The sequence below is a fragment of the Lagopus muta genome, chromosome 7 (assembly GCF_023343835.1).
Source record: "Lagopus muta isolate bLagMut1 chromosome 7, bLagMut1 primary, whole genome shotgun sequence".
NCBI lineage: Eukaryota > Metazoa > Chordata > Aves > Galliformes > Phasianidae > Lagopus > Lagopus muta.
The window spans coordinates 20,781,730-20,798,502 of NC_064439.1; the positions used below are offsets into that span (position 1 = coordinate 20,781,730).

The 16,773-nt window shown below is 38.8% G+C and overlaps 1 protein-coding gene across 10 annotated transcripts; it reads left to right on the forward strand.

The window, feature by feature from the left end:
- The first annotated feature begins 582 nt into the window (after positions 1-582).
- DBF4 (DBF4 zinc finger) lies at positions 583-15,989 on the forward strand. Of its 10 annotated transcripts, none has more exons than XM_048951125.1 (13): positions 583-715; positions 2,954-3,037; positions 3,521-3,699; positions 5,724-5,918; positions 6,747-6,797; positions 7,402-7,471; positions 7,619-7,695; positions 8,092-8,122; positions 8,359-8,401; positions 9,804-9,935; positions 12,287-12,401; positions 13,562-13,686; positions 14,452-15,989. In XM_048951125.1, the coding sequence occupies exons 3-13, from the start codon at positions 3,529-3,531 to the stop codon at positions 15,512-15,514; spliced, it is 2,073 nt and encodes a 690-aa protein (XP_048807082.1). In that variant the 5' UTR covers positions 583-715; positions 2,954-3,037; positions 3,521-3,528; the 3' UTR covers positions 15,515-15,989. The 10 variants fall into 10 exon arrangements, with proteins under 10 accessions (XP_048807082.1, XP_048807080.1, XP_048807084.1 ...); XM_048951117.1 differs by lacking the exons at positions 583-715; positions 2,954-3,037 and adding exons at positions 813-1,082; positions 1,607-2,032; XM_048951118.1 differs by lacking the exons at positions 583-715; positions 2,954-3,037 and adding exons at positions 813-1,082; positions 1,607-2,032 and having other exon boundaries at positions 3,524-3,699.
- The last annotated feature ends 784 nt before the right edge of the window (positions 15,990-16,773 follow it).

The following is a 16,773-nucleotide window of genomic DNA, read 5'->3' on the forward strand; positions in this document are numbered from 1 at the left end:
AATAACCTTATCCTTCTGTACAAGTTAGGGGCTGACCTCCTGGAGAGGAGCTCTGCAGAGAAAGACCTGGGTGTCCTGGTGGACAACAGGCTGGCCATGAGCCAGCAGTGTGCCTTTGTGGCCAAGGCCAACGGTATACTAGGATGCATTATAAAGAGTGCAGCCAACAGGGTGATCCTCCCCTTCTTCTGTGCTCTGGTGAGGCCACACCTGGACTACTGTGTCCCATTCTGAGCTGCTCAGTCCAGGGAACTTCTGGAGCAGCAGGCGGCAAAGATGAGTGGGACCATCTCCCTGATGAGGAAACGCTGAGAGACATGGGACTGTTCAGCACGGAGATGAGAAGGCTGAGGGGGATCTTATCACTGTTTATAAATACCTAAAGTGGAGGGAGTCGAATGGATGGGGCCGGGTTCTTTATAGTGGTGCCCAGTGTCAGGACAATGGCAATGGGCCGGATGATCTAAAGAAGTCCCTTCCAACCCTTACGACTCCGTGATTCTGTGAATGTTTTGCTACGTTCCCCGAGTTTAAAACGAAAGACGAGGCAACTGAGCAACGCCCACCAGGACTCACCCCCAGAACCCGCCATACTGACATTTCCCTCCACACATTTAGGACCCTGCGGGTCTGAGGCGCTGCCCCTGCCGCCGCCACGCCCTCAGCACGGCGCGGAGAGCCGCAGCGCGTCTTCCCGTGTGAGGATGGCAGTGAGGTGAGGCGGTACCCCTACGCAAGCTTCCCGCCCTCGCGCGGCCTCTTTTCCCCTCCCGCCACGCTGCGTTCCCCTCACCCCGCCTGGCGGCGCCTTCCCGCCCTCCCTCCCGCCGGGGCGGGGCTCGCGCGCGGCGGACCGTTGGTAGCGCGCGGGCCGGGGCGGTAGCCCGTGAGCCGCGGAGCGCCGAGGCTCGGCCCCGTCCTGCCGGGAGACGAAAGGAGGGGGCGGCGGGGGCCGGCGGCCGAGGGAAGCGTAACAGCGGTGCCGCGCCCGCGTGTCTCCCGGCGGGAGTAGAGGAGGATGTGAGGCCGCGGGAAGATGAAACCCGGCGCCGCAGAGGTCACCGACAAAGGAGCGCGTCCCCGTAAGTGGCGGGGCCGGGTCTGCTGCCGGCGGGTGGGCCTGCGGCCGGCTTCGTTATTACGGCAGGGTAGCGCGCCGGCACTCCCTCCCGGCGATTTTGCCCTTTCGCTTCGCCCGGCGTCGGGAATCGATCGTTAAAAGCCGAATTGAAGAGGGACGCGAGCCGGCTGCCGTCAGGCCCTGCCCCGCGCGGCCCCTCCACGGCCAGCTCCGTGCCGCCATCCGCGGCTGCGAGGGGCGGGCGGCTGAGCGGGGAGCCCTGCTGGCGCGGTGCTGCTAACGAACTCTTGCTAACTGCGGGCCTTGAGTTAGCCTAGCGAGTTCGGTGCGCGTTTTTCAGTGGTGGCCGCAGTAATTTTTGAGGTGCCCTGTGTGCCGGGTGTAACGCGGTGTTTGATCCCTTCAGAATTTCTCTTGCTCGTCTGCTCATTTGTGGCTCAAGACTTCATTTTCTCTTCAGCTTCCAAACGAGTTACGTTGTCTAAAGCCTCCACGTTTCCTATTTGTCTGCTTCTGCTTTCTCAGGTTCTACCGAATTAACTGCTCTTCCTGCTTTACTTCTATGTGTTCATAACCACTGCTGGGAGAATACAGCGGTAGTGGTGGCTTTGCTTCCCCCTGTTAAGGCAGTTTCAGCGAAGGAGAGAATGGGTGGAAGAGGTACTGTTTTGACTTTAGAAGATGCCTGCTCAGTTCCTGCGTCAGCCCTCTGTCCTTTCTGAACTTCTCCAAAGGAAAATAACCAGGAGCTGACCCGCAGTCACTGAGGAGACAAGTGGTTTAAAATCACCAATATGCCAGGCTTGGATGATTGAGCCTCCGTCATAGGTTGTAAAAGGACTCCTGGAATGGATGCAAGTAGGAATGGTTGCTCACACTTGAGTGCGCTTAGGATTCCACGAAGTGTTCCTCCTCTTCGGAATTCCATGCCTCTATTGATTGTGTCCTCTGGTACATACAGTATCACTTTCTTTTTATTTTCTACCTAACTGCTGGTTTGGGGTTTATGCTCCATAGTTCTTATACTGGAATAAACTATTCAGCCATTATCTCTGCTCTTTTTATTTATCGTATTTCCCCTAAATCACTTATTTTGCCCACTGACCACCTATCTGTGAGATAATTCCACATGCTTTTGATCATTTTTTTTATGCTTTTTTCTCTTTCTTGGTTGTAGAGTACACACTCAACTCCTCATGCACATTTTTTCCTCTTAAAGCTGCACGTGTTATTTAAGTGTGGGGATTCATGAATTTATATAGTGGTATAATAAAATTGCCCAATCAATTTTCTGGTTTTTTTTTTTTTAGCAATTTCTGTTAGATTTTTTGTTCTTACTTTTTTTTTTTTTTTTTTCGTTGATACTCATTGTACATACAATGTTTCTCTTCTGAAATGAGACTTAACTCTACCCAGACTGATCTATTTTAATTCTTTAAATTTCCTTATTTAAATGTCTATTCTGACAGAGTTGAGTGGATGGTACTGAGTTGATCATCAGGTTTTTAATTCCAGTACCTGAAGGGGGCCTACCGGAAAGCTGCAGAGTGATTCTTTGTAAGGGCAGGTAGCGACAGGACAAGAGAAAATGGCTTTAAACATGACGAGGGTAGATTTAGACTAGATATCAAGAAAAAATTCTTTACTGTGAGGGTGGTGAGACACTGGCACGGATTGCTCAGCAGGGCTGTGGATGCCACTTCCCCGGAGGCATTCAAGGCCAGGCTGGATGGGGCTGTGAGCAACCTGGTGTAGAGGGAGGTGTTCCTGCCTGTAGCAGGGGGGTGGAACTGGATGATCTTAAAGGTCCCTTCCAACTCAAGCCATTCTGTGATTCATTCTATGATTCAATTGCTGTATGTTGTCTCTTAGTTTAAGAGAAAAATTCACTAGAAGAGAAAGAGTGGTTGTAACTACAGTGATTCTGGAACTTTAAGCAAACTTCCTGAGTCTCAGGTGGGTGCTGAAAAATGAGATGAATAGTACGATCTTCCTCTCCTATTTTTTCTGTTTCATGGGCTTTTGCCTTGTTTTTGTTCTGTTGCTTCTATATGAATCCCCTTTTTTCTTAGATGAAAAAGTGAGAGGCCAGTCTTTTTTCCTTTAAAATAGTGCTTTTGTGATAATTGGGGACTGTACCAGTAGTGTATGTACTGTGCTGTGGAGATGGAAAATGGTTAACAAAGTGGAGGAGAAAACTGATGGTGTTGTATGGCAACTGAAATAAAAAAATCCATCTTGGCACATGATTTAAAAAAACAAAAAACAAACAAACAAAAACCAAAAAACAAACTTAAAGGCTCTTTGTTATTTATGTCTTGTTTTTGACATGTTTAACATGTAGGTCTTTATTAAATGTCTTATATTACATGGAAGTTTGCCTTCTTTCATTTTAAAAAGAGAACCCACATTTCATACAGTCTAATTCTTTTTTGGCAGCAGATGAAATGCAAGCAAAAACAGAAAAGATAAAATCTTCTCTGAAGAGCGTGAAAAAAGAAGTAGGAAAACCAGAGAAACTGAAATATAAACCACTCACTGGAAAAGTGTTTTACCTCGATATTCCATCAAATGTGATCTCTGAAAAAATAGGGAAGGATCTTAAAGAACTGGGAGGGGTAAGTTAACATTCAAATGAAACTGAAAGAAAATCTGCATCTGGAATGGCTGTTCCGTGTACTGTGCTACTGTGTCTTAATGTTACATTTATTTTAGATGTGAAGGAGTTTTATTTTTTAATGTTACTTTAATGTCTAGTATAGATAATCAGCTTATCAAGAAGTTTTTGTGGGGTTTTTGTTTGTTTTTAGTGGAAGTAGTTTTGCTATCTGTAGCAGAAGTTTTTATCATAGAGGTTTGTTTTCAGCTGATGTTTCATTTACTTGGATTTTTATCCAAGTGCCATAAGAATGATGAACCCGAAAGAGGTTAGAGGAAGTGTTCTGCATATGTTTATGGAAAGTTGCATATTCTTTTAGCTTGGTGTGGGTTATTTGTTAAGATTGTCTTTTACTTGAATGATTTGATAGTTTGTATGCATTTAATCAGATCATATATGTGATAATTTCCCAAATTTTCTAATACATTTTATGTTTAGAGGCTACTTAAGGCTACTTATAAGGCTACTTATGTTTAGAGGCTAGAAGTATAATGGGAGAGTGGTTTGACTTATTTTTTTTTTTCCTCAAGTACAGGCTGAGGCTTATAAAGGCTGAGCTGGAATATTATCACCTAGCAGAGGGAGGAGATATGCACCCCTCTTGGCATTCAGGGCAGGTTGTGGGCAAAGAACTGAAGAAAGAGCTTTTGTGTGGTTGGTGGGCCTGAGAGGATGTAGAGAGGAACAAAAAGTTTTGAGAGATTGCAGTGGAACATCAACTCCTCAATATCGTGGTTGAAATGTGAGCTAAATAGAGGAGCAGAGTTAGGATACAGGACTAAAGTGGCATGAGATAAGGTGTCAAAAACAAACAAACAAAACCCAACAACCCCACATTGACTTCTTGATGGTTTTCTTTTTCTTTTCTTTTTTATCTTTAAAGGCATTTCTTCTTTAAAAGGTACCCTGGAGCTCTTTAAACAAAAAGCTTTGCATAGCTAATTCCACTTACATTCTGGATTTTAAACTTAATGTTTTGAAGTACTCATTCTTCTACAATGAGCAAACAGCTGTGAAAGCCACGTTTTTAAGAGCAATACCTCAGCCCATTCTGGTGGCATTTTCACAAGAATGGCTGATAAGGCTTGGGTGTGGTGAGGAGCAGCAGCAGGAAATTGAAATGCTCTGTAACATCGGCAGTCAGCTGAGAGGATCAGCTCTAGCGCTGGATCAGGCTGCCTGGAGAGGTGCTGGGGTTTCCTCTTGAAGATGCTCAAAGCCAGCAAGAAAATTTTGGTGGTTAAAGTTGTGTACTACTTTCATAATCAGGTTTTTACACTTTCAGCCTTATTGTTTGACCTCAGTAAGGCATTTCAGTAAATGCTTTCTGCACAGAGTATGCTAATGAAGATTGTTTGCACTGAAATCATAAATTCTGATGGGGGAAATACAGCATTTTCGTACTCACTAAAACAAAATGTATTACTCTGTTCAAGCTTCTATGCTTCTGAGAGGCGTTATGAACTCTGTAGGTGTGAAATGGGGTAACCATTGTTTCACAATAGTTCCATTTTTCTGTGGTTTCTGAAATTCATTGTTATATCTCCTTGCAAACTGTAAATTATGTTTGCTTATGCATCTGTGAGCTCAGTTTAGCTGAATACTTCATAACTTCTGTTAAATTACATAAAATGTGGTTTCCTTTGAATTATTCTGTAATTTCTCAGTGCACTGAGTTCTATTTGGAAAGTATTATAGTTCAAGAAATGGTAATGGTAAATGGTAATAATCAAAACCAATCAAAAAGAAACAACTTCATTTTAAGTTAGAAAATCAGAAGTGAAACTGTAAACCTTTTGACTGGTAAGATCTTACTGCAGTTCAGTTGTCTTTTTTTTTTAAATATCTTCCTGATGATTCTGTTTTCTGAGTGTAAAAGTAGATTTGTTTAGAAGTTTTGTCTCTTCAGTGCACACAAAGCAAGAAGGGAATTACTAATCTATTGTCCTGAAGTAACAGTTTGCTTTATTTCTTTTTATTTAGCGAGTGGAGAGTTTTCTTAGCAAAGATATCAGCTATCTGGTGTCCAGTAAAAAGGAGGCAAAATTTGCACCAACTCTCAGTCAGATTTCTCCAGTTCCTAGCCCAGAATCTGTATGTAATGGAGGGAATGGTACATCTCATCCCAGCAACCGAAAAGATCGACAGGATGGAAGTTCATTTAAGGCAGCAGATGCAGTAAGTTTCTCTAATAATAATGCTGCAAAACAACTACAACCTGGGAGATGCACTATGAGAATTTTTCTCCTGTCTTGTTTCCTCGTGTTGTTAATGCAAATACGCCCAGAAGTAGTCTTTGGTAGTTCAATGAAATAATTATGGTTGAACATTGCGTATCAGGTTTTTGGTTTTTTTTTAATTCTTATGTGATTGTATTAATTTCAGCAGTTTGCTTCTGAGTTTCTGCAGATTTACCTGAAGTCTGTTCCATTGGCAAGTTTAGAACCCTCACTATCCTGACTTGATACTTTAGGAACTTAGGTGTGGGGCGGTTCATGTGTTGGCCTTCATTGCACTGGGTGGCTGAGGTCACCTCTTCTTGACAATAACCTGGATAGGTGAAGGCATGTTCATTACAAATGTACAGAATATAGTACAAAAGGAGCTCCTGATGGTAGAAAAGGCAGAGATAATTATGGCTGAGGCTGTAGTTACATTCATGGCTGGTAGCTAAATTTAGCACATGTTCAATGGATGAAACCTCATCTTTTGGTGTATCCCACAGGCTGCTCATTCACACCATCTTTCTTGATCCAGCAGTTGACATTGCTTCAGCCATTCAATGAACCTGCTTTGGTTGAAAACTAATTTTCTTTTTTCCCCTCAGAATGCATGAACCCCAAAACCACCTTGTGTGAAAAATGCAAATTCATGAAAAATAACTATAAAATAAACAAAAGGAGACTATTGAAGACTTTTGATAGTAACAATTCTTTAATTTGCCTTACCTTGTACTTTCTGAAACGAAATCTAACTTGCTATGAATGTATTTCTGTTCTAATATAGGTACGTTTGAGCAGAGGAAAATCCTTAGCTGAAAAAGCAATCAGAGAGCAGGTAAGCTGGGTAATCCATACATTTCTACTTCTGAGGAATTTTGATCCTGAAGTTCTGGAAAACAAGCACTAGTGAGAATGATGGTGGTCTGAGACAGGGGTGTCTCATGGGGCGTTCAGGCAGAAATTGGGGATTGTTCTAAGCAGAGCACGTGTCAGATTGTGTTTTCTGGATACTTCCTGAAGAACTGAAAGTCTTACGGTCTTATAATCAGTATTATATTTTATCAAGATTGTAATTGTAGCTGGCATTTGAAAAGTGCTTGTGAAGTTGAAGTGAATGTACAAATTCATTGTCTTCAAGTAGTAGATACTATAACATATGGCAGTAGAGAATTGCTTTTGGCTTTGTGAGGCATTAACTGCAATCCTTTGATAGCCAAGTGTTGTGATGTGGAGATGGAGAAGTCAATTGAGGATAGCTGTAATATTTTGGCAGGAAGTACATAAACAGTCTACAGTTGGATCTCAGCTTTTGTAAGATAGTTGTTATTATAAGGTGTAGTATATTTATATTTATTACATTTTGTTTGATCTGCAGCTCAAAATGAGAATTTCTTCTTTTTTTTTTTTTTTTTTTTTTTTTTTTTTTTTTTTTTAAACAGGAATTAATCCCCTCTGGTAGCATGCTGTCCAATGCTTTGAGCTGGGGAGTGAAAGTACTTCATATTGATGGTAAATATCTTTGTTTGGTGAAGCATAACTTGAGCTAATAACACTGATTTCTTTAAACTTTTTGGAGTTCAAAGTATTAAAAATGATAACTTCAAACAAGCAAAAATAAATTCAGCTGAAATATAAATATAACTTTCTCTTTGCCAGATGTTAAGCATTATATTGAACAAAAGAAGAAAGATCTCTACCTAATCAAAAGCACAGGCAGTTCTTTTAAAGATGTGGTAAGTGGGTTTTTGCCATTTGTGAAAGTTAATTTGATTAAATGAAAAAAGGTAGGCATATTAAATATGGCCTACTGTGGTGCATACAGATTTTATTTTAATTAAATCTTACTTCTGTTCTATTTTTCACTGACTAGTATGTTTTATGAATTAATTTTAAGACCGTAACCTCAGTGACATCATTCGTTTTTGCAGTCTATAAATAAAAGCTGCTTTAGGAAACAGGACTGTATTTATTTCCTGGTGAGCTTGATTTCTACATAATTTATCACAACTGTGTATCACAAGTTATGATTGTCATAGGGAGACTCTCATGACTTAAAATCAAGTCTTAAGATAAAATGTGAAATAAAATTCCTGTGAATATTATACTTTTCCTCCTTTATTTTCCAACAGGGAAAACAAGTAACCACTCAAAAGTCAAAAAGTAAGTATTTCAATATGTGTAGAGGTTTTGCTGAACTTTCTGAGTGCTTATAAATAGATAAGTATAAAACTGTCTTCTAACTTGTAAGCCTAAGAAAGTTTCCTGAAACTCAGGAGTTTGTAAAGCATGTACATAATGAGTTGTAAAATAATGCCTGTCTGTCCAAGAACTTGAAAACTTGCTAAATGAAGCAGAGTATTTCTCTTTTAATTTTCTTTTTTTCCTCCTGTGAGCAGGTAGGCTGAAAAACCCATTTGTGAAGGTGGAGGATAGAAGTCGGTGAGTGTTCTGTGTGCTTTCAATGTAGTTCTCAAACTGAGAAATTCAGAAACATGTTGTACGTCCTGATGGGCTTGCTGACTTTAAAGCCAGACGGTTCCATCTCTGTGTGGTCTGCATAATTATCAGTGTTTAGTCTTTGGATGAAGTGAAAGAGGAATTAGGGTGGTAGGGAGTGTTTGGGATGGGCAGTAGTGATGAAAAGTTAATGTGTAGCAATTTGTAGGTCAGGAGAGGGGGATCAGGAGAGATTTGGTTCATTTTGTTCTTTGAGCCGGATGAATTAAAAGGAGGAAGCCTTGAAACTTTAAACTTTGACATCTTGCCTGTTTTTTCTTAGATTCAGTTCATGTAGCCCAAAAGGCTAATAAAGCTTTCTATAGTAAATATTAGTAGTCCTAACTCTTAACGTTCATCTTGGGAGACAGTAAGAAAAGTCATTATATCATAAAACATTCCTTGAAATCAGGCTGAATTTACAGTTCAGTGATTTATTACTTAAAAAACAAACAAAAACAAAAAAGTAACACAACTGTTAATCTAATTTCACTACTGTTGTAGCATAAGATCTGATGCTTCCAGACTTGACAATTTTTGTATTTTTCTGAGCTTGTAACTGATAGGATCTGGTTGTGTAACTCCTCAATGAGGAAAGAGGTTGTCAGAAGTTGGGAGAAAAATGAATTAAAACAACATGAGTGGGAATTTTGAATGTAGTCTTACTAGTGAGCTGGTAAGAGTAGGTGTGATAGATATGAGAGTAGTGGGGAGAGTAGGACAAATGCATTTTCAAGCACAAAATATATGAACGTGTGAATTTTATATTGGACTCCGAACACTGCAGCTAAATGATTATGTGAATTTTGTCATTACCTTTTTCAAACACTTTTAATACATGCAAGTGCTGGTGTGCTTGCTAGTTCTGTTATTTTCTTTGTATGTTTCTGTGCAGGAAAACTACTTCCATGAAAACTTAATGTTCAGTTTTAACATATTTTCAATGATAAATTGGAAGCCTTTCAAAAAGAGAAAATTGATAAAATGAAAAAAAAAAAAAATTTGAGGTAGGAACCGCTATTTCTCAGGAGCACGGATCTACTTGCATCCAAATTGTTAACTGTATTGGTTGTGCAGATCTGCTCAACCTCCTGCACTACAGCCAACGTCGCTATGGAGTGTGCTTGACAGCTCTGAAAACTCAAGGCAGACTCTTTATTTTGAGGTGGTATTGAGGAAGGAAGGAATTACTTTCCCTAGGTTATTTATCTGCTTAGCATTTTTTCTGTACATTACATGTGGAAGAGAAGCTCGTTTCAAAGACCTTTTAACCTATTTATAGTTTGTAATGTAAACTGTTTGGTTGTTCTGATGCTTCTAATGCACCTGTTTTATCTTAATGCAGCTCCTACCGACCATTTTATCTGCAGTTACCAAGTTTTCCAGCTCTTAACTACTGTGTTCCAAAACCTTGTAGTCCATTTGAGGTCGATAAGAAGCATCCTTCTGGTCCAAAACAAACTCAGTCTAAGCAAAGGTTTGTTGATTACTCATTGTTGAGGTACATGCAGAGGAGAGAGAGATCCTCTAAAATAATTGTAAAGTAATTATTTTCTAAAAAGAATTCTTTTGCTTTTTTATATCTGTGATACTTAATACTAATTTCCGCATCTTGACTGTTGCATTTGCTACGCTGTAACTGTTGCTGTCTGTCTTTCTGTACCCTCTTTATCCTATCTTTAGTCCTTTTTTTGGACACACGGATGCATACATCCAAAAATGCAGCGCTCTCCTATCATTGTGGGTCAGCATAAGATATTTTTTTCCTTTCTACCACTGGTTTCTTCTTTGTCCACGTCTTGGATTCCATCCAGTAAGTATTTTATAGGCAGTAAATTTCTTAAGGCTTCCCGTGATGTTTGTCAGTAAAAAGCTGAAAAGAAGGCAGTTAATTGTTACAGGTGATATTCAGTTATAGTTCAAAATCATCATTGCTAAGGAGCACATCTGCCTTATATGCACAATTAAATTTATAGAAATTAGACATTGCAAATGTTGCTTCATTGCTTCAGAGATGAAAAATGGATACTTACTGCAGTTAGTTTATCTTTCAGCAAGTGTTTATGTGATACGGGTTGACATTTGGGCTCTGAGTGCTCCAGTTGCTGTTAGAACATTTGATAAATCAACTTTATGATTTGAAACAACTTTCAAATGTTGATTTTTGTTTTACTGGGGGAATTTGGTGTCCTTAACTTCTTTTTTCTAGCATGTGTGGAGACTATAAATGTTTGACTTTGAGAACTGATTCATAGCAGAGACTAAAATATTTAGATGAGAGGCAGCTTTGATTTACTTGAAACTTTCTGTGTCTGGTAACTTTTGCTGCTGTTCTGTCCTTTGGATCTAAAACTTATTTAGGTTTGACACTTGTTTTCTCTATGAATAGGTTCTGTGTTGTCCAGTTCTGTGTTGTTCTGTTGTATTTTGTCCAGTCTAAGCTATTATTAGACTTCTGGAGCTTTTCAGGTGCTGTTACAATGATAAATGAACATAGCAACATAGTGCAGTAACCTTTGCAATAAGGAGGGTATTTCTGATGCTGTCTCTTCAAAGGGGCCTTAGGATAGCCTGTTCTCTTTAAACCACTTTCTAAAATGAAGATTACAATAGTCTTTTCATGTGTATAGATTAAGAAATATGAGGCATTAGTTTTAAACTTCAGGAATTGGGTTCAAGGTAATACTTCTCATTAATCTTTCAATCTGGCACATGCCAGAGATGTTTAGGTGGAGTTTTATTTATTTCATAGCCAGCAGGTGAAGGTGGTGACTGTCATTTTTTTTTAAGAAGGAAAAGGTGAGAATGCCTGCTTGTTTTATCTTTATCTGAAAGAGTAGAATGTTGAAGATGATGTCAATTTCACTTGCTTTACGTGCAGAAGCATTGCAATCATTCACACTTCAGATAATAAATTCTGTCTCTTTTATCTTGTGGCGTGCAAGCCTTAGTGGCTCTTAGTGATTTTACATTTCTAAGGGAAGAGGTGAAAAGGCTACTGCAGTATTAAAAGTAGACTCTAGAATCTGAACAAATGCTTGATTGGTCTTTATATAAAACATCTATGCAGATTCTTGGTGGAGTCTGACAGTACGACTCTTTGTCTAGGTGGGGAGGTGGCACTATTCTCTTGAAGTAAAATGAAAGTAGGAACTGATGATTTTGCTTTACTGTAGGGTAGCTTAGTGAATGGCAACAAGCAGTAGCTCTGTCCAGATGAGGACTCTGAAGGTCATGGAACAGATATTGAAAACCTCTTTGTGGTTTAATCTTCTGGAAGAACTTATGGTTCATTTCCTCGTATTTCAAGGTACATTTCTTGTACCTTGAAAAAGAAGAGGAATCGTACTTGATCAACATGTTCAAAAGCTGCATGTAACCAATAAATAGGACAATTCTTTACCTTTTATCAAAGAACGAAAGATCATTTATTATACCATATTTTTTCTGCATCAAAAATATTGACAGAAGATGAAATGCTAGAAGACTTTTTTTTCCCCTAGTTTTGATTTTATCAGCTATGCAAAGAAATTTCAACAAATCCTTTGATTTGACAAATGAGATTTGTTTTATAAGTTCAGCATTGCTTAATCTGAGTCAATGATAGTAGGAAATCTTACGAATCTGAATGTTTTGTTATTGCTTTTTGAGTGCATTAATTTCTATTCTATTTTTCCTAAGCATTTACTAGGGTGGTTTAAGTAGTCTGAGAAGAAATGAAGATGTTCTCTTAAATGATGTGAATGAAAATGAACATTTTGTAGGAGGCATGTATAGAACTCACCTCGTATGTAACAGTCATTAATTTTATTTTGTTTCTGCTAACAGAAAAGATATAAACAGTGACAAGGACTGCAGAACTCCTGTTCAGCTTCATCAGAAGGACAAAAAAAGGAGAGGATATTGTGAATGCTGTGGGAAGAAATATGAAGATCTACAAACTGTATGTGTGAAACATGAAATACATTGTTTTCAAGCAGTCTTAAAACAGAATTGGCAATGATTTCTATTTGCTGTTTTAATTCTTTTTTTTTTTTTTTTTTAATTTAAAATGTCTCAGTGTATTTTCTAAATAGTAGCAATTTTTTTTCTTTGTCTGTTTCAATTCTTTGCTTCTGGGTATGGTGGCTGAAAGCATTAATGGCTCTTGTCTCAGAGACACTGACTGTAAGATCACCTATTTAGTGGACAAAGGGAATATGTTTGTAGTTTTCCTGGATATTAGCATGGCTGCTTATGCTATTCTTCATAATTTTGAATGTTTTGTCCAATTATGAGACAAACAAGTATGCATTGCACTGGGTGAAGAACAGGCTCAAAGAATTGTAGTGAATGGGACTGCAGCTGGTGGCAGGTGAGGTGCTGGTTGGCAGTTGGCTCTGTGCACCAGCTGTGTGCCCCATCAGCAGGGAGAGTAAACTGCACTTTGGGATGCGTTAAACACAGCATAGCCAGATGGCAAAAGTGATTATTCTCCTATATCTAATACTAATGCGGCTTCACCTGGAAAACTTTGTGCAGTTCCCCACAGTTTAAAAAGGCTATTAAGACCCAAAGAGGGGCAACAAAGCTGGTTAAAAGAGCTAGATGCAATGAGGAGAATGCTAAGTTTGTGAAGCTTGGAGAAAAGGAGGTTGAGGAATGACCTTATTACTGCCTTCAGCTTCCTGGAGATGAGAGGTAGAGAAAAGGCAAGCACCTCTCTCCCTGGTATCTAGTGATAGAATGTGTAGCGGTGGCTCAAAGGTGTCACGGGGAGTGTTCAGAGTTGACATTAGGGGAAAAAAAAAAAAAAACATTTATTTTTTTAACCAAATGTGCAATTGGGCACTTGAACAGGCTTCTCAGGGAGGTAGTTGATGCCTTGTGTCTGTCTATGATTAAGTGGCGTTCGGATAATGCTCTTAATGATATTCTTTAACTTTGGGTTAGCCTTGGTGTAGTCTGACAGTTGGACTCAATGATCTTTGCAAGTCCCTTCAAAATGAAACTATCCTATTCTAGCAGCAATAAACTATCAATGTGTACTTACTGCTCCATATTGGTTTGTATATTCATATTTGTAGCATTACTTTTATTTCATGATTACCTTTTTAATTCCAGCATCTTGAAAGTGAACAGCACCAGAAATTTGCACAAAGCACACAGTATCAAGTTGTTGATGATATAATCTCCAAGTTTGTTTATGAGTTTGTTGAATACAGGGATGATGAAAAAAACATGAAAAGGTAAGTTGCATGTCCTTAATTTTCAAACATCTGTGAGTTAAGGCATTAAATATGAAGATGCTTCAGTTATGAAATTCTGAACCTAATATGGAACAAGTTCATGTTTTTGAGTCTGATAATCATCACTGGAACTTGCAGTAGTTCCAGAAATAAAAAGGAAGAAACGGTACACATGGTATTGCAGGAATATGAGGCTAAAGAGACTTTCCAGGAGTTGTTCCATCTATCTGCAACCTTCAGAAATGCAAGTTGTCAACTATTCTAAAATATAGCTTATGGAAGGACAGCAGTGTCTGGATGTCTTGCTCTAAAAGCTTTTTGATGTTCTTAGTAGCCTAAGATAAACAAGTAATAACCTCCTCGGTCAATCTTTAACAAGGAGATCCAGATTTGTCAACAATCTATAATATCTTGAGGGGAAAAAAAACATAATTGTGCTAAGCTTGTGTCTATATGCAGTAGTATATTCACAGGTATTTGTCATTACATCATATTCATTAACTTTTGTTCTCAGTAGCGTTGTGATTGAGACTTACTGAAATGCTGGACTGCTTACCTATATTCATGAGCTGTAGAAATCAATAGTAAAAGATGGAACTCAAATACAAAGTACTACGTTCCAGCAGAAATAATGTTTCTACCCTTACTTTCCTTTGAAAAAATTGCTTTGTCAGTTTAGTTGCTTTTCTAGATGTTTGCATAATGAATTATGTTACTTTCTTTCAACGGTTTGATTGTTAATCATCCTGAACAATTTAATTGTAGGATAAAATGTAGTACAGGATATTTTTCTCCTATTATTGGAACGATAACACGACCAGATGAGCTGAAAGAACGGCTGAAAAGGCAACGCGTTTCATTGAGAACTTACTCGTGGAAAGATACTACAATGCAGGCACTCAAACTGGATCGTCAGCCTGCAGAAATACAACCAAATTCCATGTTGGTGCCTACCCCTATTTCTGCATCTCTGTGTTCAATTCTTTACTGTCATCTGTCTCAACCTCCAGAAGTAAAAAGTAAATTCAGAAATAATGGTGGAAACACAAGAACTAATTGCTTCTGTGCCACAAAGCTAGGACAGTCTGTGATGGTGCCAAATTTCATACAACCACTTCCTCAGAAAGATGGTAAATCATACATGGAGAACTTGTGTCAAGATTATGAGCCATTCAGTAAAGAAGTACTTGAACCAGAAGTAAATAAAAAGAATTTACAGCGTTTTCAGGAAGGTGTGTGTACTTTATGTTCTCATGCTCAAGTTACAGATCTTAGTGAAAAAGACAAAAACTTAGCACAGCCTAAACGAAAATTGAATCCTGCCGTAGTTCTACCTGCAAAATGTTTGAAAAAAATGGATGCCAGTCCTACATTTGTCGAGGAACATCGTGATTTATGTGATAATCATCAACAGATGCAGCACAATGTAGTTCTGGAGGCTGAGGTATCCGAGTCTGCTATAAACAAAGAACTTAATGAATTGGCTGCCAACGCTGCACACTGCTCACCATCTGGAAAGCTGCACAGGAAAGTAAAGCTTTGCTTAGGAAGAAATAGAAAAGAAAACCGGAAGCAGAATATAGAGTTATGTGTGAAGTATGCAGATGGACTGTCTGTCCCCAGAGAGCAAAGGGATTGCAGCTCACCTGTGCAGGCCCTACTGGAATTGTTTCAGACAAGTGAAATAAAGTCTGAATTTAGGGGTTTTTCAGTTTACACTGATCATGAAGATTCGACTGGCACAGAAGATGTATGGGAAGGGCAGAACACAAATGTTGTTAGTTTGCTATTTTCCTCTTCATCCTCTTCCCCGTTTATTGGATTTTAATGCTGCTTTATTTAATACAGTGTTTTTCAAATAAATTTGCAGATTTAATATTTTATTCATGGAAATATTCTTTTGTTATGTACAGATGAATTAATTTTCAAGGTTTTTTTAATGCAAAAACTTCTGTATGTGTATATGTGAATAAAACTTGCTAAGAGTTTTCTTTTTCTTAAAAGCTGCTGCTTTATTACAGCTAGTAAAGGTGACCACAGGATTTTTGCTAGCCAAAATCAGTGAGCATTATGTAGATGCTTTTGGATGGTGTATTTTCTAAAATCATTGACTGGGCACACTGAACACAGTACATTCTAAATAACCACATTATAAATTATTGGATGGTTCACTGTAAATAAGACAGTCCGTTACTTGTGGGCCTCTCATGATTTGTGGAGGTTTGTTTGTTTCTCATATTCCTTCTGTTACTACTTTACAAGGGAATGCAGGAAAAAGAAAAAAAGGGAGGGGGGAAGTCACTTGCTTTACAAAAATCTCTTCTGCTGTTTTAGGTAGGGAGTTTATGCAGTCACAAAGAAATAACATCAGGAAAGCATGCACTGAGTTCTTCAGCTGCTCTGCCATGACTTATTTTTAGATTAAAAGTAGATGTAGTGTGTATTTCAGCCAATGAGAAGCAGTAGATGTATGACTTTAAAAAAAAAAAAAAGCAAAAAAAAAAAGCAATAACAACCTCAAAACAAGCCAATAGGTTGCTGAACAGCTTGGGCCCTTGGTTTGATTTTGCTTTCTGAGTAGGCAGCCTATCTGACTAGCCTGGTTGGAGGCAGAATGAAGGACATGAGTGGGAGCTGGAAGGGCTTTTTTAATACTCTGAATCTTTACCAAACCTGATCTCTTTCAGCAGTTCCATGTTTGTAAATCAGTGCAAGGCATGAGTATTGAATTAAAGTAGGGGTAATTGTGAAACTTCATTAATAAATGTAGGTACTTCATGGTGTTACAAGCTAAGAGCTAAACTAGCAGAAATTACTCATTAGTTTTTTGCATGTAAGTGTAAACAAATAATTCATCTCCTACCCATTTAACAATGTCACTCTGTTAGTGTTCTTATGATTAAACCGTGTTCTATGGTTGTTTACAGTAGTTTGCCCTTTGGTATGTGATATTTGCAATGAGGGGTAGGTAAAGATTCTTGGTGTATAGGGAGGAGTGCAATTGCATGTAATTTCCCATGTGTTTGTCTTTCCAAGTATTCTCCTCCCAGATTTAAAAAGTATTAATACCATTTGAAAGAAGTGAAA

Bases quoted from the DNA above. Each gene is read 5' to 3' on its own strand.
- DBF4 (XM_048951117.1), top strand. From the start codon at position 1,930: ATGGATGCAAGTAGGAATGGTTGCTCACACTTGAGTGCGCTTAGGATT. The intron at 9,936-12,286 runs GTTTGTTGATTA...TTCTGCTAACAG, and splicing joins CAAACTCAGTCTAAGCAAAG to AAAAGATATAAACAGTGACA. The intron at 13,687-14,451 runs GTAAGTTGCATG...ATTTAATTGTAG, and splicing joins GATGAAAAAAACATGAAAAG to GATAAAATGTAGTACAGGAT.